The sequence below is a fragment of the Lissotriton helveticus genome, chromosome 4_1, assembly GCF_964261635.1.
Source record: "Lissotriton helveticus chromosome 4_1, aLisHel1.1, whole genome shotgun sequence".
NCBI classification, from domain to species: Eukaryota; Metazoa; Chordata; class Amphibia; order Caudata; family Salamandridae; genus Lissotriton; species Lissotriton helveticus.
In genome coordinates, this window is record NC_136063.1 from 1402397959 (window position 1) to 1402420697 (window position 22739).

Below are 22739 nucleotides of genomic sequence, written 5' to 3' on the forward strand. Positions count from 1 at the left end.
AGTTTTCAAGGACCCTCCTCAACGACCCAGACGATGGCTGCTGCCTCACAACCAGGGACCCCTCCAACCGCGACCAGCTGTGGGTAAGATTTCCAGACGTCAAAAGACACCCCTGCACCTGCGCCCCACGGCCCCCTGTGCCCAACTCCTGGGTGCCTACCTATCCTCCAAGATCCCAACTTACCTCTCGAAGTGTTGGTCGCTCTAGAAGAATCTCAGTCCATGAGCCTGCAGCCTTTGTTCATCTTCCAAGTCTTCCACTGAATAACATTGAGCGCCCGACGGCTCAAAAGCACCCTGCACCCAGCTGCTCGAGTGCCCCTGGCAGTGCATCCTTTCTCTAATCTACTTCCCTATTTGCCCTGAGCAAGTGACCAGGAGCCCAGCTCCCACAGCCGCATGTCCTGCTTGCCATCAGGCACCAACCGAAGGCCCCCTGCCTCCAATAGGATAACATTGGGCCTAACTATCTCTGCACCCGGCTGCCCCTGTGCCGATGAGGGTGTACCAACTGTACCTACCTGACCCTGGGAGACCCCTGAGTCTATGCCCAGAACCTTAACTCTGCCAGTCGAGTACTAACCCAAAAGATGATAACTCACTTTTCTTCCATAGGGTAACATTAACTGGTTTCACTTGGAAATTCTTCTAAGTGTGGAGTTTTGAAACTTTAAAATATTCATCTAAAATCAGCTGAACAATGAATTCCGATGTACTCACCTGTTATCAGGAGAGAACCCAGTGCTGCATCTTTTAGCCCAGCACTGACCCTGAAAAGAAATTTTAACCTAACTTACCAGTAACTTGAATTTCCTTCCATAAGAATACATTGTTTGGTTTTCACCAGAAAAGTTTCAAAGTGTTGATTTTCAAAAACTACAAATATTCCTTAAAAATCGTCTGTATGACTTAAACGCATTCTTTCAATTGTTTACAGGAGATACACCAGTGCTGGATCCAGGATCCAACACCGAGTAAGAAAAAGTAACGATAACATTACTTACCTGCTAAGTGAATTTCCTCCCATGTCAACTTTTAAAATACAATAATATTCCTTAAAAATCACTACTGTAACCAAAACGCTTTTACATAACTCTTTACAGGAGATGTCCCAGGACTAAATCTAGGATCCAGTCCTGTGGTTATAAAAGTAATCTATAAACTAACTAATTGCATTTATCTAGAAATTCCCATTGAGCTCAATGTTGCATTGTGTTTGAAATTATGTTGCCTATTGCAACAACTGTAACTAGTGTAATCAAAAAGTCTATGGCCTATTGAAAAGTATTTAACTAAAGTAACTCATTCTGAGAAAGTATAGTTCGATACCTTGTTGGTTCTAAAATAAAACAACTATATATTTTGATACAAAACAATTGGCCTAGAGTTCAGTTCTTGAGTGTGTGAGACCATTTGCTGACCGAGTGAGTACAACAAATGCTTTAAACTGTCCTCTGATACTGCCTTACTGCTCGACCAAGCTACCACTTTAGAGAGTAAGGTTATATCTAACTTTAGCCTCGGCCAAACCTCTGGGGACTGTGGACTCTGCACACTGTACCTTACTTTGGTCCAGTTTGTACAGAGCCACTTTCTTACAATATACAACTGTTTTTGAACACTGAATGCAATACTGTATTGTTAAATTTGAGTAAATTCCACTGCTTACAAATTGTTGCTCTTATTCTACCTCCAAATGTGTAACCATTATCTGAGATCGTGGCCCTACTCAGGGTCTTTTGAATTTTAAAATGCATAAAAGCACCAGCCATACATATGTCCTTTTTTTCTCTCTCCAATTTAGTGGTATTTCTAAAGGCTTTCGAATCATAGCATTCCTTCCCAAACTTTTTTTTTTGAGTTAAAAAAATCTTCATTTTGTAACCGTTAAGAAATCATCAATACTTTCTTTCCTATCTGAAGATTTATCAGTCAGGTTTCTTCTCTGAAGAGAGACCCTGGTGACCAAAGTAGCGAAACGTAAATCTTGTCTCCTCTTAACTTTCGACAAAGAAGAAATAAGGAAGATGCCTGCATGTGGCAGAAAAGTATCTAATCTAGTCAGTGCAAGGGCCAGGACTCATTTAACCAAACACAGCATATCTTTGTCAAGATCATGGCAGCAGCCCAAAACAAAGCATATGTTTACATTTTGAGACATTCAAATGTGCTTGTGAATGTCTTCCTTGCCATCTCCCCTAATGTGTTACCAGTCAGTACACATGACTTTAAATCATTCAGGAATGAGCAGCTCTTTTGCAATACATGCTAAGCCACGATTTGGTAATGCTAGAAATGTTTAAATCATAGTTAACAATGAGATTGGAGATTTCAGTGAGAGCACTGTCTGATCTGGCATTTACCAGCATGCCGGTTAGAAAGGAGTTTGCAAAACGTGCACGTCCAAGAGCATCTGATACTGATGAGGAGATATGGTAGATGAGTTTGACTGAGGGTAAGAAAGGAAAGGTAAATAGAAGGAGTATGTGATTATGAGCAGACGTAGTGGGAGAGAGTATGACTAAAGGTCTGAGTAGGTATGAATAAGTTGGAGTAAGTAGTATTGGAGTAGAAGTAATAGAAAAAGAGTAGAAGTATGGGCAATAGTGGTACGGATAGGCATGGGGTGGAGTAGGGATAATGGTTTGAGGGAGATTAGTATTTGAGTAAAGAAGGGGAGGCAATAAAGTAAGATTAAGAAACCAAATTGTGATACAAGTAGGAGTGGAAGGAGAGGCAGGTTGGAAGTAGGTGACAGAATGCAACCCAACTGAAATGTATTGACACTTCACAGGCTGTGAATTAAAGAGCAAGCACTCTTGGACAAATACACCTAATAGCAAGTTACATGATGGCACAAGGAAAATATTTGTGTGGGTTGATCCAAAATCTGAATGACACTTTCATGAATTAATTGCTTAAGGGGGATGACCCAAAGTCCCTCTGTGTGTATTTGTTTTCCTTTTCTTTTTTTCCCATCACATGAGCTCAGAGAGGCAGTTAAATCCATTTATAGACCAGAAAATAAAAGTGGACACACCAAAAGAGCGGAGGGCAAACTTATATAAAATCCAGATCCTAGAGGAACTAAAAAGGTCTACATCAGATGTAGTCCCTTGATGAAAGTGTGGCTCCAAAGTCTGTCCGCCTCTAAGACTCTATGGAGTGAAAAAACGTGTAAAGCAAATGTTATAGCCAGAAGAAATCTCTCAGTTGGGTTTGTATATATGCCAGGCTTGAGTGAGTGAAAGTTATTGGCACGTTTAGTTGCACAAGTAGTGTGATGCTATCTAAGCAACTGAGTTTGGAGTGTGAAGGGATCTAGAGTTTTGTACTAGAAGAAAGTCAACTATTAAGGCACACTGATTTGGCTGAAACATAAAGACCCATAAATGTTGGAGTCCTAACAATTACTCTGATACCATCACCTTTGTTTTTGCCATTGGCAAACGATCCAGGAATAAACAAAACTTTTAGTTGATCATTGATCTGTAGAGAATTTAAAATATAAGATCCCTTCCCGGAGGTTCATGGTTGAGCCCGCCCAGATAAAGCTAGTATCTGGGTGAGGACTTGATAAGGAAGCATGTCACTAGGAACCTTAATAGGTGAGAGCCCTTTCAAAATAGGGATCCCCAAATAGGAGGGACAGAGAGACGACCAACAATTAGAGAAACCACATAAAGCTTCTTTTTCCCCACTTCATTGATTTTGGCACACTTACAGATGCAAGAAAAGGAAAGAAAGCATAGGAGGACCAGTGGGACTGCATTAAAGGTGACATTTGCATACAAAATCATTCAATAATTTGCCTCTTCATTCAAAAATATTCAAATTAGGAACACACCAGAAGAGGAACCTATTCCGTTCCTGCAGTGTGCAGTGTCTGTGGTCAACCACTAGTTAATTGTCAGCTTTCTGATGATAAACAGCTGTGTAACACTGGTGGCCCAGGAAGAGTGTGATATCGTACTGCTCAAAGAATGCTAAGTGTTCCTATCAATGTCATGACTGTTCAATGGTGAAGTGCTAAGTAGTCAAGCCTGATGTATATCTTAAAATATCTAGGTTTTTATTTACAAAAGCAGAAGGTGGAACAGCTGATGCTGTTACAAGCCCTTCTATGGCTGTAATACAACCCCTAACCTATTGGTAGCGCTTACAAGGTAATGCACTGTTAAATGGTTAACACTATAGTCTATGCCAGTATTAATCTTAGGAGGGGGTTTCTAAATCTTATTAGACCTTGGACCCTACTCTGGATTCTCTGGCTCTATAAAGTATCAGATTCCTGTGATCTACACCACTAATTTGCTAGACAGCATACTACTTGTCTGTTTCAGCCTTACAATCAAATAGGATTGACTAAGTAGGACAGAGAACTTTTCTTTAAAAAATGCCCTACCAAACAAAACCCATCACCCACACAAGAGAAATTAGATCCCATCGAAGCTGAATTGGGGATTACTTGCTGGTACATGAAACAGAACTGCGCATCTAATTAGTGAATGTCTGGTCATGTTGAATAGAGGGGATAGGAGGTGGGGAAGGTGACTGACGTTTAGGGCCAAAGTGATCCATTTCAGGGTCACACTGATCAAATTAAAGTTCTGGGTGCCAAGCCCACCCTGGAAATTGAGGTGGCATTGTGGTCATCGTTGTCATAAAATATTAGGGGCCCGTTTCTCATAAATAAGAACCGTTGGGACTCATCCATTGGACTGGTCAGCAACAAATTGGGTAAGGGGCCACCGGGAACTAAATTGCAACCCTCAATAAAACGGGAACTGTTAGTCGTAGACTGATGGCTTAAATCGTTGGAACTTGGGGCAACCAATGAAACGAGCCTAGGGCAAAGGGTGGATAAATACCATGGCTTCTCTCTACGGTCCTCCTCATGTCATGGAAATGTGTTATGGGTTTGTATCTGGCCAGCTGAACTGCAGGGCCTTGTGGCTCCAGGGAAGGCTGTTCCTTCAGTCGGCCTCCATAAAGGTTTCAGGCAGTGGGCCATGTGTTCATTTCGGTTTATGTGTTTTGTATGATCCTGGAGCATTGTCAGCTTATAAACAATCTTAGACATTCATCAAGACATAATTTAATAACGGAAAAGTTCCAACTGCCTATGGAACATGTTTTGTAGTGTGTTTAAAGCAGAACATTCATGTGCATCTTTTCATCTTGTGAATCTTTGTTTACTTTATGCGAGCTGAGCACAACCTGTGAATTTCCCTCCGGGCATTGCAGCTTTATAAATTCAGTAATAATTTGTTTAGTTATTTTAGTAGTTAATATCTCCCATAGAGGTCATTATCTATTAACATTACGTATTTCAGTTTTGAAATAGCCCCAACGCGGGCGAGCAGCAATGGTTGAGACAAGGGTTAGAAATACAAAGTATTGTCTTTAAAAGTGCAAACAAAGTAGTATTACAATACTTACAATGCCAAATAGGAGCAGACACCACGAGCCCTTTCTTGTAGGTTTGACTCGTCCAGGCCATCAATATTCCACGTGACAAAAATAAGTGCACTGTTATCTTCCTGCTGTGCATCATTTACACTGCTCTTGGGAATAACTGCTTCAGCTGTCAAGTCGATGCTAGAGGGGTGGGGACACTAACAATTAGCACAAAGTGCAACAAATCAAGCTTTTTGTATACACCACAAACATTCAACCCTTACTTCGTTTATTTCCATGCAAAAGAATAGGATATTTAGCATACTGCTCAAAGGTGGCATGCTTCATCGTTGGGGAACCTCCTCATACCGTGAAACCTAGTCACGGTACTGGCTACAATCCCCTCGCTGAGAGCGAGGAGCTCAAGGATGTTTTCCTACTAAGGTATATACTAAATACCCAAATGTGGAGCCTGGGGTTGTGGCAATCCTAGCCCAGGGTCGCCCTATTAAAGTTTATTGCGAACCCTGCGGTTAGTTTTAAATCACTTTTTTCACCTGTGGGGTGAGAGGGTTGTGGCCCATACTGTGACAAGGCGTCACGGTATGGGGAGGTTCCTTAATAATGAAGCATGCCACCTTTTGGTGGGTGATGGAAACTCTCCTTTAAAAGGGACGCCCCTGGTTTGGTGGTTTCCTGCACAACTAGGCAATTGATACGTATAGACCCAAGGTTTATTTTATGTGTTTTGAACTTTCAGACTAGACATGAGTAAACAGCTAACTAACTTACTAAGGGATTGGTTGTGAGAAGATTTTAGCCACGTTAATCATGAAAATGGGATCATGACACCTTTTGAGTGGATAAACACTTTACATTTCCAATGTAAGTGACTGGTTTTACCACCAAATCTACTTTTCAGGAATACATAATGTTGCTAGGTCTGCCTGGACAGAAAAAGCTCCTTCAAGTAAGACACTACAAAGAGATTACTTGGGTATATTAGTATTCTTTTTTAAACAAAATGATGACGCAAAAGGCAGACAAAATTACAATCAATACCTACATTACAACTCATTTGTAACACATATAAATTCTTCGGTCATCCCTAGGAGGATCACAGAAGACTTTGAAAATGTGGTAGCAGATCCATCACATTAAATTGTAATGGAGAGTGGTTTAAGAAATATGCTACAGTTTCCCTTGTTCAATGGGTAAAGTGTAGGATATCTGCCTTTTTTGCTTGGTCACCCTGATTTTTTGCCTTTTGCTGCACCTTATATTTTTGCAAGCTTTAGAACTCTGTAAACGTTAACCCTGCTAACTACTAGTAAAATGCCTGTGCTCCCCCTTTAAACATGGTCGAATTGACATAGTCCTATATGGTATATTTACCTTACCTAATACGTAGTACAAAGTGTACCCAAGACCTGAAAGTTAAATGCAACTAGTGGACTGCAGCACATTTTGTGAAAATATAGCTTCAGGCCTACCCCTGTAGCCTGGCTGTTGCAGTGCAAAACCTTTTGACATGTAAAACCTTCCTCTACATACTAATATTTCATTTCTATGTAGGCCTTGTAGCCCACAAGGCAGGGCGCACAGTATTTGAAAGCAGGACATGTAGAAATTTAAAGATAGCATGTCCTAGTGTACCGTGACTAGTCCTCCAAAAGCTATTTTCACCTTAGGAAGGAAAGATTTTTGAACCAATATTTTTAAGAGTTACCAAAATCAAATTTCATGACAAAGTCGTATTTTTAATGAATATTAAGAAAAGGTAACTTTTAGAAAGTTATCCTTCACTTGTCTGAACTGTGAACATGCTAATCAGCATAATCCTCTGACAGCTCTAAGCTTGTGCTCAGCCTTACATTGGTGTGAAAAAGGTGTAAACTGTCCCCCAGGAGCAAACGATAGGCTGACTTGAATGGGCAGAGCTTTCTCCTCCGAGCTGGAGCTGTGGTCGGTCCTCTTTTGACAGCAAAGTGTCAAATTCTGCTTGTCCGTTCTGCTGAGCCACATATAATACTAGAAAGAGAGAGAACAGGATGCCAAGACAATTCTTGTGTATCCACTGTATGGTTGCTGAAGAACCAAGTGTTTGTTCTACCAGACTTCTATCGCTGGGAGTTATTGGAGTGACAGTGACTGCCTCAGACTGGGTTTTAGTGTCCGATGTGGAAGGGAATTAGGAATATGATAGTTAAGCCTCAAGAAATCAGAAAAATGTGGCCAGACCTGCAGGTCTGTTGACTTGAATAACCCATTCGACCTAACTGTAATGTGCTTGACCCATTAACCGGTCTCAAAACTGTGTGATCCTTGGAAAGTATTTGTTGTCACAGAGTCGCATTTTTCTTCATTATCACATACAAGAGCACCTTCAAATATGTGAGTTCAAAATGTCGGCAGCACAAAACCCTCTTTTGTTTGATTTAATGCACTAAACATTTGGTCCAGGTATAATAAAAATATAGTCCACACATAGGGTAAATAAGACCCCTGACTTGCGTCTTAGTTCACTACTAGCATTGTCATCAGGATGAGGCATGAAAGTTTCTCAGTTCATGTTTAAACCTTACTTTTAATAAGTATATCACTAAAGCATGATATGGTAGTGCACGGTCATTTACAGACAGATATTTTCCATTGAAATAACCACAAACGTTCCCAAACTTTTCCACTGACATGCAGTTTTACTGATAAAACTATATAGAATACATTAATCGGGTTTCAGTAAACATTTATTATTTGCAAATTTTCAAGTATACAGATTTGTTTTGATGCTATTAAAATATTCGTTGCCATCTCATTTCAGATTTACAACAAAAGTGCTTTTAAGTACTGAAAGATATTTTGAAATATTTGTACAGTTAATTTACAAGGGTTTTAAATGCTGTGTGCCCAAAATAATGGTTAGACTCTACATAGTGATTAGGCGAGTAGATTTCTCAAGGGCTCGCGGACACGTGGTCACTTGTCAGCGCTGATTGTAGTTTTATGCTCCTCTTGAATGCTGCTATTTAACTTATGTTGCGGAGACTGAATTCATTTCAGACTTTTAGTGTTGCTCATCTTACCTCATTGTTCTGTGCCGGATTCCCCAGTCCACCACGAGCGTTGCTCATTTGTTGTGGAGGGAGGCTCTTTTTAATCTTTAATTTCCTTGTTATTTTAATCCATTCCGGCGGAAGGCAGTTGACGCTCTAGTGCTGCAACCACCCCCATTTAAGCCGGATGTTACAAGTGACGTTCCCAAACGTTCCCACTGACATGCAGTTTTACAGATAAAACTATATATAATACATTAATCGGGTTTCAGTAAATATTTATTATTTGCACATTTTCAAGTATACAGATTTGTTTTGATGCTATTAAAATATTCGTTGCCATCTCATTTCAGATTTACAACAAAAGTGCTTTTAAGTACTGAAAGATATTTTGAAATATTTGTACAGTTAATTTACAAGGGTTTTAAATGCTGTGTGCCCAAAATAATGGTTAGACTCTACATAGTGATTAGGCGAGTAGATTTCTCAAGGGCTCGCGGACACGTGATCACTTGTCAGAGCTGATTGTAGTTTTATGCTCCTCTTGAATGCTGCTATTTAACTTATGTTGCGGAGACTGAATTCATTTCAGACTTTTAGTGTTGCTCATCTTACCTCTTTGTTCTGTGCCGGATTCCCCAGTCCACCACGAGCGTTGCTCATTTGTTGTGGAGGGAGGCTCTTTTTAATCTTTAATTTCCTTGTTATTTTAATCCATTCCGGCAGTAGGTAGTTGACGCTCTAGTGCTGCAACCACCCCCATTTAAGCCGGATGTTACAAGTGACGCGCCTGCAGTGTGCCAAAGGCAAGCCCGTCCGCGCCAGGACAGCGCCAGAAGCCAGGACCCCTGGTCGGGCTACACCTGATCTGAATATTGTAAGTAAGATTAAGTGTTACACTAGACATGAATTACTTGAGCTCAGATCTAATAATACATCATACTCCCTGCCACCAGTTGAAGGTCCTTCTGCGTGCAGACATTGTTGTTATCACAGTAACGCTGACAATACAAAGCTGACCTGGGTAACATCTGATGCTTGATTCCGGTCCAGGGAAGACATGGCTTGGCAGTTCGGGCTGGACTGTTCCCATGAGGCACAGGGTCAAGACTGATTTGAATATGGCCATGTCTGAACTGGGGTGGCTTGGTGAGCAAAATAACGATGGATTAAACCCAGATCTGTGACTGGGGTGAATGTTTTGCCATTGTGTAACATTGCGTCCATCATCTTGTGCGTTTTGCTGTTCACCCGATGTGGGAAGGGTATGCCCAGACGTGGGTCCCTTGCTCACTAAGCCACTGGAGTCAAGCTATCCTGGCTGAAGACGGCTGATAGCCAGAAACCGGTCCTAGGATGCTTGATTCCGGTCCAGGGAAGACATGGCTTGGCAGTTTGGGCTGGACTGTTCCCATGAGGCACAGGGTCAAGACTGATTTGAATATGGCCATGTCTGAACTGGGGTGGCTTGCTGAGCAAAATAACGATGGATTAAACCCAGATCTGTGACTGGGGGTGAATGTTTTTGCCATTGTATAACATTCGGTCCATCATCTTGTGTGTTTTGCTGATCATCCATAGAGATAGCATTAATGTTTCCGTTCTGGATGAATACTGCGATTTAAAGATAGAGGTTCTCATTTTCTGAATCGATCTGTCAGCTCAAGTCAGTTGGAAGGGGGCCTTGGTTTATCGCCCTCCTGGTTCTTTAGTAGACTTTTCAAACTTACCTACTGAACTAATAGGCCCTTGTGTACTTGCCAGCACCAACTTCCTACAATTAGGCGATTTCAACATTCACAGTGAATGTTTCAATAATATGGAGTCATCAGCTCTTCTGAATAATCTTGCACTTTTGGGCCTAAACAAACTGAATGAAAGTCCCACCCATACGGCTGGTCATACATTAGATATTGTTTTGTCTAATTCCCCTAATATATGGTGTGAGTTACCACTACAACTTTCATGGACCGACCATGCCCTTATTGAGTTTTCTATTAAGAGCCATAAAGTTGAACACAGGGGTCAACTGTAGTGTAGTTCCTATAGTCCCAATAGGCTCTGCGCATTGGAATAATATATTCAGTAGTGTAGACGTAGGACTGAGGTTATCTAGGTCTTTACTGACTATATTAGACTTATTTTTTTTGCCAGCTAGCTCAGAGTTCACTAGAAACCTTCTTGAATAAGCGAGGAGGAGTTTAGCCTCCCTGGATAGACAAGAAGGGATTTAGTTTCTGACAACCATAAAACATGACAACTTTGCTCTCCCTGAATAAGAGTATATCTCTAGAGTCGTGTGAAAACAAAAGACAGCTATTTCACTCAGTCAAAGGTGCGTACTTAGTTTGACCAGATTGCAAAGAAAAAGAGAGACGGGCGTTTTTAATAAAAGGTGTGATTTATTGAGCAGTCTCTTTTCTCATACAAGAGAAATTAATTGCTACAATTGCAATACTTATAGTTAAGTAAAGTGCATACAGTAAAAGCAGGATTATGAAATAATACTGTAAAAGCATTGATATGGTTTCTTAGCCATATGATACTTTAAAATGGATAAAATAGATACATACATATATACATTGACTAATCGTACTCAACTGGTGCTTCTAATTAGGCCTACCCCGGTGTACCTGACCTAAGCCTAATACGTGGGAGGGAGTAAGTAAGTAGCAGTTTAAGTTAAGTTTGTTTTGCCAAGAATCTGACTAAAGAATTCTCTGTAAGGGTTTAGTCAGTTCAGTCCCTGGGTATTAGAAGGCAGGAGGGCTGGTATCTCTCTCTCAGGACTCGGTATCCCAGTCACCCGCAAGGGTAAGCTGGAAACGCCGGAGGCTGGATTTCTCGGCAAGAGAAAAGACAGCGTCTTTCTCAGCGCGCCAAAAGGGAGGGGCAGCGTCCGTGGGCTCTCGCATCAGCTGGGCTCTTCGGAAGTAGTAGCTGCTCTGCTCCAGGATTACCACCATGTGTTTGCTTAAGGCAGCATCGGTATATTTATACCTGAAAGGTGCCGTGGTTGACCTAAGGATGGACATAAGACGTCAATAAAGATGTCACTAAGAACTGGTCGTTCTTACAGTGCTTTACAGGAGTTCTCGGACGAAATCAAAACAATAGCAGCGGGGATTTCCCAGGTTGCTGGAGGCTTGGATTTGTTTAAGAACTCGGTGTGCTTTCTAGGGGGCTGGAGGAATAGGCTTGCTTAATGTGACAGCATGCGCTATGACCGAATTATGAAAAAGGGTTTCTATGCCGTTGCAGGGATATTATTCATTTATAGCCGGACAAGGGCAAAGAATAGAATATTGATTCAGGTACCTAGATAAAACACACTACACCCACTCCACGAATTCATGTCCATAATTACTAAACTAAGCAATAGTAAACATATCTAACGGTGCATGTGTCTACTGATCCACCCCAAAATACATTATTTTGCATCTGAAATGGTATATGCGAAATACACGAAAATGAGTATAGGTACTGTATGCTTTCAAGCAGTGTAATCATTCAAAAAAATGCACATATATATCAGCATGAATGATTTGCGAAAATTACACATGAAATGGCTCTTAATACAGAAAAGAAAAGTGCGAGACCATTCTATCACATATAAATACAGTTATTTGTAAATATGCTAGAGGCTGAGGTAATATATTGTCTCTAGAGTTCCTAAAAATAGAAGCTCTGTTCTCTAAGAATAGTTCTACTTTAAGCAGAGGATGAGTGCCTAAAAAAAGTAAATATTTTGGAATCGGGGAAAAATAGTTTCGTTTTTCAAGGGAAGAAGTCAAAAGAGTTCCAAATATTTTCAGAAGCTTTTTGTTTTTCAAAGCTAAAGGCCAAATTCAGAGTTCAGGGAACGCTGAGTGCTCATTTGCTTAAGAGTTTATTCTTTCTGTTCGGGGGAGAACATCATTTCAGACAGACTTTCAAAAAAGCAGTTTACCGCTTCAGGTGAAAGTTCGACCAAGTTGGAAAATGCCGCAACTGTGCAATCATGAGCATGATTGCTATCATCGATGACAGGATCAGCAGTGCTCACAGAGGGTCGTACCTGGTTGATGCTGCTCTTATCTTGCACTTCACTACCCTTCAATCGCAGTGGTGAAGTCTCAACGAATGCCGTCATCAGGATTGGTAAACGCTGGGGACAACACGATGCATGAGCCTTTACTGGGTTCAGCAAAGTATCTGTATCCAATGGTACTTCTGATTGTAGTGTAAGACAGATATCTAACACGCATTCTTCTCCGCACAGCATACATCTTAACACAGGTAAGATACAGTTTTTCCAGATGGGTCTAAATGAAGGAAACCAGGTCATATTCAGATCTCTTAGCCGGGCTAATCCAAGGACTTTAGTTATGCGGTCCCGATAGCGTATAGCTAGGATCGTTTCTTCTATTGTTGCTGGAGTCTTGTCTGTGACGTGGCTTGCCATAACGAAGCAGCAGTAACAAAAATAAAATGCCTGCTACGAGTCCCAACAGGAGTGGAAGGCCGCCAAAGAGTGAATGGACAAAATTAGGAAAGATGCCCAGCACTGCTTTGAAAGGTGTCAACAGTCCCGAAAAAATTGACTTAAATACACTCGCGATACCATTCGTATCAGAAATGTTTAAGATTTCATTTAGCATTTCTGCGAAGTGTAGAGGGCAATTTGTTGTTAAAAGGTTATGAATCTCTGCCTTGTCCTTGCAACTTGGAGATCATACGTTTCTCTTGATGACGTCAAGTGCACTGGCGTCTGTAGAAGAACAGACTTCATTCTGCTTAAAGTATCAATTCGAATAGAAGAGATTTTCAGACTGGGCCAAATTTTTCCCTCCCTGTCTGGAGTGTCGTTGGGATACAATACTTGCTCACAGCAAGTGACCCTGGACGTTACGCTTACCAGATAAGCTTTTCCTGGCACCAAGCCACAACATCTGTGGTCCACTATTAGAATGTAGCTCCCGTTTGAAAGCCGTCTAAAGAATGGCTCTATTCGAGTTGTAGGTGTGCCAAGCTGGTGACATGAAAGGTTATTTGAAGTCCCCTCACAGGCCCCATGCAAATGTATTCCCTGACACAGAAGTATACCACTTAGTGATTTTTCACAATTATCACCAAGAAATACATTCTCTCCTTTTTCACTATAACATGTGTGTGTGTAAGGTAATTTCCATGATGACTTGATGTAACCTTTACCCAACCTTTCATACTGGCCTGCCTGTATATACTGTTGGCAGTATCAAAATTGGAAAGTTGTTATCGGAATAGTTACTATCCCGTGTATTATCCATTCAATGACAGGTCGTTCTGACATTGTCAATGGTAATCTCTCAAGTTTTTCAATGCTCAGAATTGTATATTCTGCTCCCTTCTGTGCCAAGCTGATTTGTATATCAGTAAGGTTAAAGATAGAGAATAGTGACGTTGTGTTGATTAAACGCGAAGGCACGTAGCCTGAACGCAGATTTTGTAACGTCCAGCCAAGCTGTACAATAGAACGCAATTGGGACTGACCATGTTGTAACATTAGCATGTCCTGTTCTATTATATCGATTGCAGATGATACAATACTGTCCAGTGAATATATTCTGGAAGACCGAGTCATTAACCCATTGTCCACAACAGAAAGTGATTTTTCCAAATTAATACGGTCAATTTCCCGTATTTTCTCTGCTGTTTTAATTTGAGTTACTTTCCAAGCTTCGTTATAAGCGGCATATATAGAGGCCGCTATGAAACATTTTTGACGCTGTTTGCGTGGTCCCATAAGGAAATCACGCAAGTCAGCACCTTCTTTAAGTAAAGTTAAGTGTTGCTTAATTTCTGCCAGTGTGGATGTATGTAGCCATTCAAGGCATAGTTTACCTACACTGTATGTTGTTACAATCCCTGGATGTTGTCGCTGGGAGAATCTAGGGTCTGGCCTGTTCAATTTGAACCCCTGTATTTTGTTCAGGAATCTATCTTGACAGTTATTTGTGTCTATGGGCCAGATCAACCATTTCTTCCAATCAGGATGTGTTCTGTTTTGGTTAAAAATATGGGATACGTCTATTTCAACATCTGTAGTGTTATTGCTGTCAGGTGTTGGCTTTGGAATAGACGGTTTGTTTAAGTCTTTAATTTTGGCTAGGCCAAGACAGGTTGTTTGTTGAATTGTGTCATTCAAAAAGATAATTTGTTCTGGGATCATGCAGGCTCTGAATAATGATTCTATACCTCGGACTTGCCAGTCTTTAGTACCCCAGATTGTTTTTGTTTCAAAGTTATTATTCCAGAAATCAAAACCAAATGTATTCATTTTTTCATAAAACGATTCTGAATAGATTCATTTTGTATTTGTTAGCATAGTTTTCATTCCTGTCTTATTTAACAGTTTGAAATAAAATGTTTCTGCTTCACTTGTGTTAAACCCTGAGAAGTATGGACATTTCTCATAGAATGTTTTTGAACTAACTTTTGGTGGAGTTGCACAATGTTCACATTGATTATAATTTAAAACATTTCTAGGCTGAGCAGATTTATGCAAATAATGGTTACCATAGTGGTTGTAGCAGTACATCTGATCATAATTTGATGAACCCTGTAAATAATCATGTTCTGTAAATTTTGCTGACATAACTAAGTCTGACATCATATCATTAATACTTTCAAAGTCCCAATCATCAGAGAATGTACTCGGTTTTACAAAGTCACTTAATGAAACCTTAAATTGATGAGGATACTTCAAGAGTTCGACCGGGCCATATATATCGTAATCTGTTTTGTCCCATGCTACCCCACCGGGTAATGGATTGGCTGTGAAGTTTACTGAAGAAAGTTCTCTTTTCTCGATGTGTGAAGACTTGTGTGGCTTTAGGACCAGGTTAATGTTCTGGCTTGCTGTGTCCATTGTAATATATTTTCCCTCAATGAAGTGTCCCAAGCATAGCACCATGATGAGCCAAAGCAGGAGGAAAAGTACACCTAGCACCACCCAAAATTCAATCCATGGGGAAATCAGATAGGTCTCCTTTAGTTGATGAAAGAGTTTTTTAGTTTTGTCTTTAAAAGTTGTTGTTGATGTTGGCTGTTCCTCAGGTTCGCTCGGATCCTCGGAAAAGTCATCGAAGTTGATGAAGTAGCCTGACGCAGTTCTGTCAATTATTGGAATTGCTTCTGGATTTTTCCTTGTTTTATTAACATAGTCTGTCGCTACATCGTTGTAAACAGGTGTTTCTTGACGAATTGTTGTAATTTGGGTTTCAAGAGGCTTAAGTTCCATGGCTTTGTTGCATAGTCCTTGATGATTCACTGTAGGTTTATCAAATGTGATTAGTCTCTCAGTTTGAACCTCTTGATTTGTAGCAAACGTTGGTGTTCTGCTACTTCTTGGGAGTCCACTTGGCCTACTACTTATTATTGGCCACATGATTGTGGTTTAACCAGGTCGATGGATACAACTCGGTTCTCCTTTTTACCAGCAAGGGGCGGTAGTACAACTGATCTTGTTCCGTTGACAGCTAAGATAGGTACTGCTTTTCTGTAAGAAGGCCCAAATTCCTTCTTCACCGCAATTTTCTCTCTGACCAGATCCCCAATCTTTGAAATCCAGACCGGCCTTGCTGGGACAGGTGGTTTCTCTTCAGTGGCTGTTGGCTGTTGTTTCAACTTTATGTTGCTCAGGTCTTTTCTTGTTTCATTTAAGTCCTATAAAATAGCCAAACGATCTTTGATATCAAAGCATTTTCTTTCTACCACTGAAGTTTGACTATCGAGGTCCTGGATATGCATTCTAGTCCCGAACAATAGTTCGTACGGACTGAAACCTTTTAGAGAAGTTCTTGGCAAATTATTAAGACTACGTTGGACACTTATTAAATGTTTGACCCACCCAACACCCGAACCTAATACCTTTGCCGTTATAGATTGCTTTATGTCTCGGTTTTTTCTTTCCACCATCCCATTTCCCTCAGGAAGGAAATGATAAGATTCCCGCAATGCAATGCCCATGCTGGTCACGCCTCCTCATAAGCTCGAGAGCTAAAAGCAGGACCCTGGTCAGAGTGTAGCATGCCAATTGCGTCCATGCCGCTATAGACTCGCAAATCTTTTTATAACAGTTCAGACGTCAGCCGAGTGCTGGGGTCTACATTTTTAAGTGAAGCTAGTCTTAAATGATATTATTAATGGAACGCATTTTTTATGGGAATTTATGTGATCTCTAAAAGAATGGCATTGGTAGTGCTCCGGGCATTTCGCCACTTCGGTCTCTGTTGCAGTTTTTACAATAAAATGCAAATTTGTAGGTTTGCAGGCTCATTCCCGGCCACCAGTATATTGATTGTAATTCTTTCAGAGACTCCTTAATCTTAAGGTGTCTTAAACCCTCACCCATATGTGCGTCTGCCACTAATAAGTTTCTCCTGTTCGTGTTTGGAATCACTCTATCCCACACTCCAGGGATTTGAGCAAAAGGAACGGAGTTTCCATCGATTACGTATGTATAATTGAGTGGATTGTTGACAGGTAGCGCTGAACAGTCGCCTTTTGATGACGTTTTTACCGCCAGCATCGTTTCCCCGTCTACATATTTTCCTGAACGCTTTTTTGTAGCTACGGAAGCCGACTTAGTTGCTTCCGCTGTGGCTGTCCCAGCCAATGAATTCCCTGGAACGTGAACGCCATCACGTTCATGACTCAATGAATGTATCACGTGAGTCTTTGGTAGTTCTTTCTGTAAAAGAACTACTTGTTCCCAAAGCGATTTTTGCTTTATTGTGGCACCTGTGTCATCCTTGTAACCGTTTTGAACCCATTTCTGCAAGTCGTTATTGTATGATTTGCCGCAGTAATATGATTCGCACACTATTAGTGTCTGGAATTCGCGATCCGCATTATCTAGCGCCATTTTTAACGCTATTATTTCAGTTTGCTTATCTGAATTATTCTCTACAGAGTGTGATTTTGTTACCAGAGGTCTCAATTTACCTCCGCGCCACACGTATTTAACAATCTCGCATGTGGCGTTATAGGCTTGTTTTCCCCAAACTGAGGGTTGTGCATGTCCGTCTGTATATATTACACAGGCGTACTGTTGTATGGGCAGAATGTAGATTGGCAGAGGATATTCTCTTTCATATTCTAGATTTTTGAATATTTTCATTTCCGGGTCAAAATAGTATTTCACTTTGTCTGTAGCAAGAGAATTTTCCCATTGTATCCATTTTGGATTTAATGCCACAGTAGGTAAATTACAAGGGCTTGTTAATGCCTCAAAGGCTGATTCTGCCGTTCTAACAGTAATCTGTCTGCCGTCAGCTTGGTCTCTTTCTTTTGCTACAGCTGTTTGAACCGCATGAACAATGTTTTCCTTAATGCTGAATGTTTTTTCAACTTCTGTGTACAAATGTGATTTGTATGCTATTGGTACTGTTTCTCCCTCATTAGAGGTTAGGTATGTGAATCCGCATCTTCCTGGGATGACTCGGATTACAAGGTTGCGAGTGTTATCGCGTGTTTGCAATTTTGTTTTAGCTAACATGTCTGTTTGCAATGATCTCAAAATTTCTGTGTGTTTTTGAGTCCAATTGATTGTTTTAAAATCTGGTTTTATTAGTTCATAGAGAGGTTTAACCCTTTCTGCATAATTTAGAATGTAAGTTCTTCCGAAATTCAGGAAACCTAGAATTGTGTAAGTTTTTCAGCGTTCTTGGTGCTTGGATTACAGCGCACTTCTCTAAGAAGTTGTCTGCCAGGCTTTTCCCTTCACTTGATAATTCATATCCTAAAAACAGGACAGTTAGATGGGCAATTCGTGACTTTTTAAAGTTGAATTTGTAACCCTCTGCTGCGAACCCAAGTATTATGGTGTTCACTCTTTTCAAGTGAGTATCCAAGTCATCATCTGTTAGATAGATGTTATCGACATAAGATAATGCCTCATCATCATACATTTGTAGTAACTCTGTTACTCTTGCTGAGAATAATCCTGGGCTGTTCTTGAACCCCTGTGGGAGTCGACAGAATTTTTCTACGAGCCCATTATTGAGAAAGCGGTCCAATACCTGCTTTCAGGTGCTATATTTTGACAAAAGAATCCATTAGAGATGTCTAATGTTGTTTTGTATTTTTTGCGCACGATGTTATTCATTAGTGCTGCAATATGTGAGTTTTGTACTGCAAAAGTTTTGCAACATGAGTTAAGGTGTCTGTAGTCAAAACTAGACGATATGAATCGTCTGGCTTGGAGACAGGAAACAAAGGATTGTTCATTTGTGAGGTGCATGTTTCAATCACCCCCTGGTATTCAAGTTGATCTAAGATCTCCCTGACCTGTATTTTAGCTTCTTGCTTAATTGGGTACTGCCTTTGTGCAGTTGGTTGATTTTTTAACTGGATTTTGTGAGGAGGAGAGTCCTCATCCCATCCAACATGGTTTTTATATAATGCAGGAGCTTGGGCTACTGCCCACTTTCTTGCAAGTGTTTATTTCTTATGTATTGGAATGTGATTTGAGAAGGCAGGCATAATCATTTCTTCGCCATGAGGGCACTCCCTGACAAACTCCGGTGGCCAGTCTTTTTCAGCTAAAAGGATGTCATAGCCTTTGGAGAGGTTATCCCAAAATAGACCCCTAATTTTCCTAGTCTTATCTCCCTCTATACGTAATGTTATTTCGTATATTTTATGAGGTTTGCTAACTCTGGTGTCTGCAGTTTCCACCTGAATGTATTCATTCGTGTCCACTGTCTCCAGATGATTCATTAGGATCTTGCGAGCTATGCTCACTTCTGCTGCGCTGTCTAGCATTGTCTGAGCCCACTCTCCGTTTTTCAACTGTGTCCTCAGGATCCTCGGCATGTTTGATTATTTTAATGCTGGCTACCTTCTTTTTTGGAAATTGTAGTTTTTTACTTTGATGAGCAGGTTCCTTGTCTTTGGACTTGACGTGCTCTTCCCTGTGTTCTGACCGTCCTCTTCTTTCCGATTTCTGCGAGGAAGTCTGAAAAGATCGAGAGGGACGTGTATCAATATCTTGATATCTATCAGGTTTCTTTAAATTATCCCTATTTCTAAGGTTGTATATTTTTTCAGAGGGCTCCCTCTGGGGAGACCTGTGTCCTTGGTCCGGAGATCTTTCTCTCCGCCGAGGAGACTTTCCACTGGACTGGAATCTTTTTTCTTTGGCTTGGGAGTGGATTGTTTATTTCCATCCCAGCTCTTCTTTGGAGTGTTTAGATTATTTTTAATAAATATCTTTTCAGGATTTTCAGTTAGTTGGGGTTTTACAGGTTTCCCACCCAAACTATCTCTTCCTAGTTCTTCATAGGATTTTTCTATGATTCTGGCAAATTCAAATGGCTGTTCTGCTATATCTGTTTCTTTCCATTTCTGGCGGATCGCCACAGATGCTGCTTCTCCTTTTATGTTAGATAATAATAAAGCTGAGACCTGCTTGAAGTCTTTCAGTAATTTCATACCCATAGTTAAAGCAGGTTCTGTCCCGTATTCATTTTGAATCTGTCTTAGCACATCTGGTATTACCGCCATGGACGGAACACCATGTGTTTTTGTGTAAATGGAAGCAAAGACTGTGCCCCAAGTGTCACCGTCCTCCACATGTGGTGCGATCCCCATTGGAAGGCAGATAGTCAGAATTCTGTGTTTCTCAGTAGGGGTAGTGTCCGGAAAAACTGCCTCTATTTGAGTGATTTTTTGTGCTAACCAGAATGGAATTTGTTCCCGTTTTGCGGGTACTTTACCCAGACATGACTGTATGTTATGTGGTGTTATTTTATTTGTATTCCCCTGATGAGGGGTCAGCTGTGGAATGTTAATAGCTGGTTGGACTGTTGAAGTCCGCATTACATATTGGACTAATTGTCTATGTATTTTAATCAGTTGTTTTAACTGTACCAAAAGTTCTGGTATTGACATTTTTTCAATGTCTGGATGTGGTGTGTAGCTGGCTAGAACCGGCCACGTTGCTCCTGGTCTACCTAGTGGACCGAGCCTGGTGATGTGATTATTATGTTTTAGGGTGCCTTTAAACCAGAGCAAGTGCTCTTGGTATTTTAATGGTATTTCCACCTCCTCGAACGGAGTGTACTCTTCCGGTGGTTCCTCTATTTTGTAATAGTGGAACTCATGTGTGACAGCGTTTGCTGCTGGAAAGTTTATCCATGAATAGAATACCTCTGTCTGCCGATATTCATGTGCCTCTATTACGAATATGACTGTACCACCTCTCGATGTCAGTCCATTTTCTATTAGTTTAATAGTTATAGTTTTTCTTATGCTGACCGGGATGAGTATTGCATCCGGGTCTTGCTGTAGGAGACTTGTGTCTTCCGCTAGGAGTTGAGCTGCTATTCTAGCTGTCTCCCCATCTCCTTCACCGTCTGACATTTTACTGACAGGAAGGTTTTTGTTGCAGATCAGGTTTTCAAGGAAACAAAGATTAGGTATTTTGGAACACTGTATCCTTCAACGTTGAATAAACCAAAAAATATATATAGAAATCTCTTTCTACTAAGTTCAGGCGGATTTTAACCTTTGACCCACTCCAGACGTCTTTGGAGTATTTACGGGAAGAAGGGTCTGTGTGAAAAAGCACGACTGAGTTACTCTAACGTCTTGCGTTAGATTTATCGCCTTACCAAACGTTGGGCGCCATGTAGTGTAGTTCCTATAGTCCCAATAGGCTCTGCGCATTGGAATAATATATTCAGTAGTGTAGACGTAGGACTGAGGTTATCTAGGTCTTTACTGACTATATTAGACTTAAGTTTTTTGCCAGCTAGCTCAGAGTTCACTAGAAACTTTCTTGAATAAGCGAGGAGGAGTTTAACCTCCCTGGATAGACAAGAAGGGATTTAGTTTCTGACAACCATAAAACATGACAACTTTGCTCTCCCTGAATAAGAGTATGTCTCTAGAGTCGTGTGAAAACAAAAGACAGCTATTTCACTCAGTCAAAGGTGCGTACTTAGTTTCACCAGATTGCAGAGAAAAAGAGAGACAGGCGTTTTCAATAAAAGGTGTGATTTATTGAGCAGTCTCTTTTCTCATACAAGAGAAATGAATTGCTACAATTGCAATACTTATAGTTAAGTAAAGTGCATACAGTAAAAGCAGGATTATGAAATAATACTGTAAAAGCATTGATATGGTTTCTTAGACATATGATACTTAAAATGGATAAAATAGATACATACATATATACATTGACTAATCGTACTCAACTGGTGCTTCTAACTACGCCTACCCCGGTGTACCAGACCTAAGTCTAATACGTGGGAGGGAGTAAGTAAGTAGCAGTTTAAGTTAAGTTTGTTTTGCCAAGAATCTGACTCAAGAATTCTCTGTAAGGGTTTAGTTAGTTCAGTACCTGGGTATGAGAAGGCAGGAGGGGTGGTATCTCTCTCTCTCAGGACTCGGTATCCCAGTCACCCGCAAGGGTAAGCTGGAAACGCCGGAGGCTAGATTTCTTGGCAAGAGAAAAGACAGCGTCTTTCTCAGCGCGTCAAAAGGGAGGGACAGCGTCCGTGGGCTCTCGCATCAGCTGGGCTCTTCGGAAGTAGTAGCTGCTCTGCTCCAGGATTACCACCGTGTGTTTGCTTAAGGCAGCATCGGTATATTTATACCTGAAAGGTGCCGGGGTTGACGTAAGACGTCAATAAAGATGTCACTAAGAACTGGTCGTTCTTACAGTGCTTTACAGGAGTTCTCGGACGAAATCAAAACAATAGCAGCGGGGATTTCCCAGGTTGCTGGAGGCTTGGATTTGTTTAAGAACTCGGTGTGCTTTCTAGGGGGCTGGAGGAATAAGCTTGCTTAATGTGACAGCATGTGCTATGACCGAATTATGAAAAAGGGTTTCTAGGGGGAGGAGCCAAGCTCGCGATCGTAATGGTCGCTTCGTAGCTCGGCTCCGTCAGCCATCCGGCCTGCAACACATATCCTGCTTCATATCCTGCCCTAAGACGACACACTCGAGTGGATTAAGATGAGTGAATTATTGCTCGCACTCACCGTTTGATTTGGAGGCTCCTGCGTGCAGTGAGTCCGAAGTTTTGCCCCCGGAGAGAACGGGGCCTCCGTGGGGTCGGGACCGGGGCCTCGCCTACTGGACTCAGCCTGGTGGCGGTGTCGATGGTGTCCCCGGCCGAGGGAGGCGCCTGACAACGTAAGGCCGTTGTGTTAGTGACCCGGTGGATCCGGCCCGGGCCTGCCGCGGCGGCAGTGGAGCTGGTGCGGGGTGCGGCGATCCGGGGACTGCTCGTGTGAGGGGACGCCCCCCGCCAC

General features: G+C 41.3%; 1 protein-coding gene across 1 annotated transcript in view; it reads right to left on the reverse strand.

Annotated features, from left to right (window-relative positions):
- Nucleotides 1-22739, reverse strand: part of LOC144829129 (tyrosyl-DNA phosphodiesterase 2-like) — a 193310-nt gene that overhangs the window by 87408 nt on the left and 83163 nt on the right. Inside the window, exon 3 of the mRNA XM_078687950.1 lies at nt 5443-5601. Within this exon, the coding sequence (XP_078544076.1) occupies nt 5443-5601 (159 nt within the window). The remainder of the gene's footprint in view (nt 1-5442; nt 5602-22739) is intronic.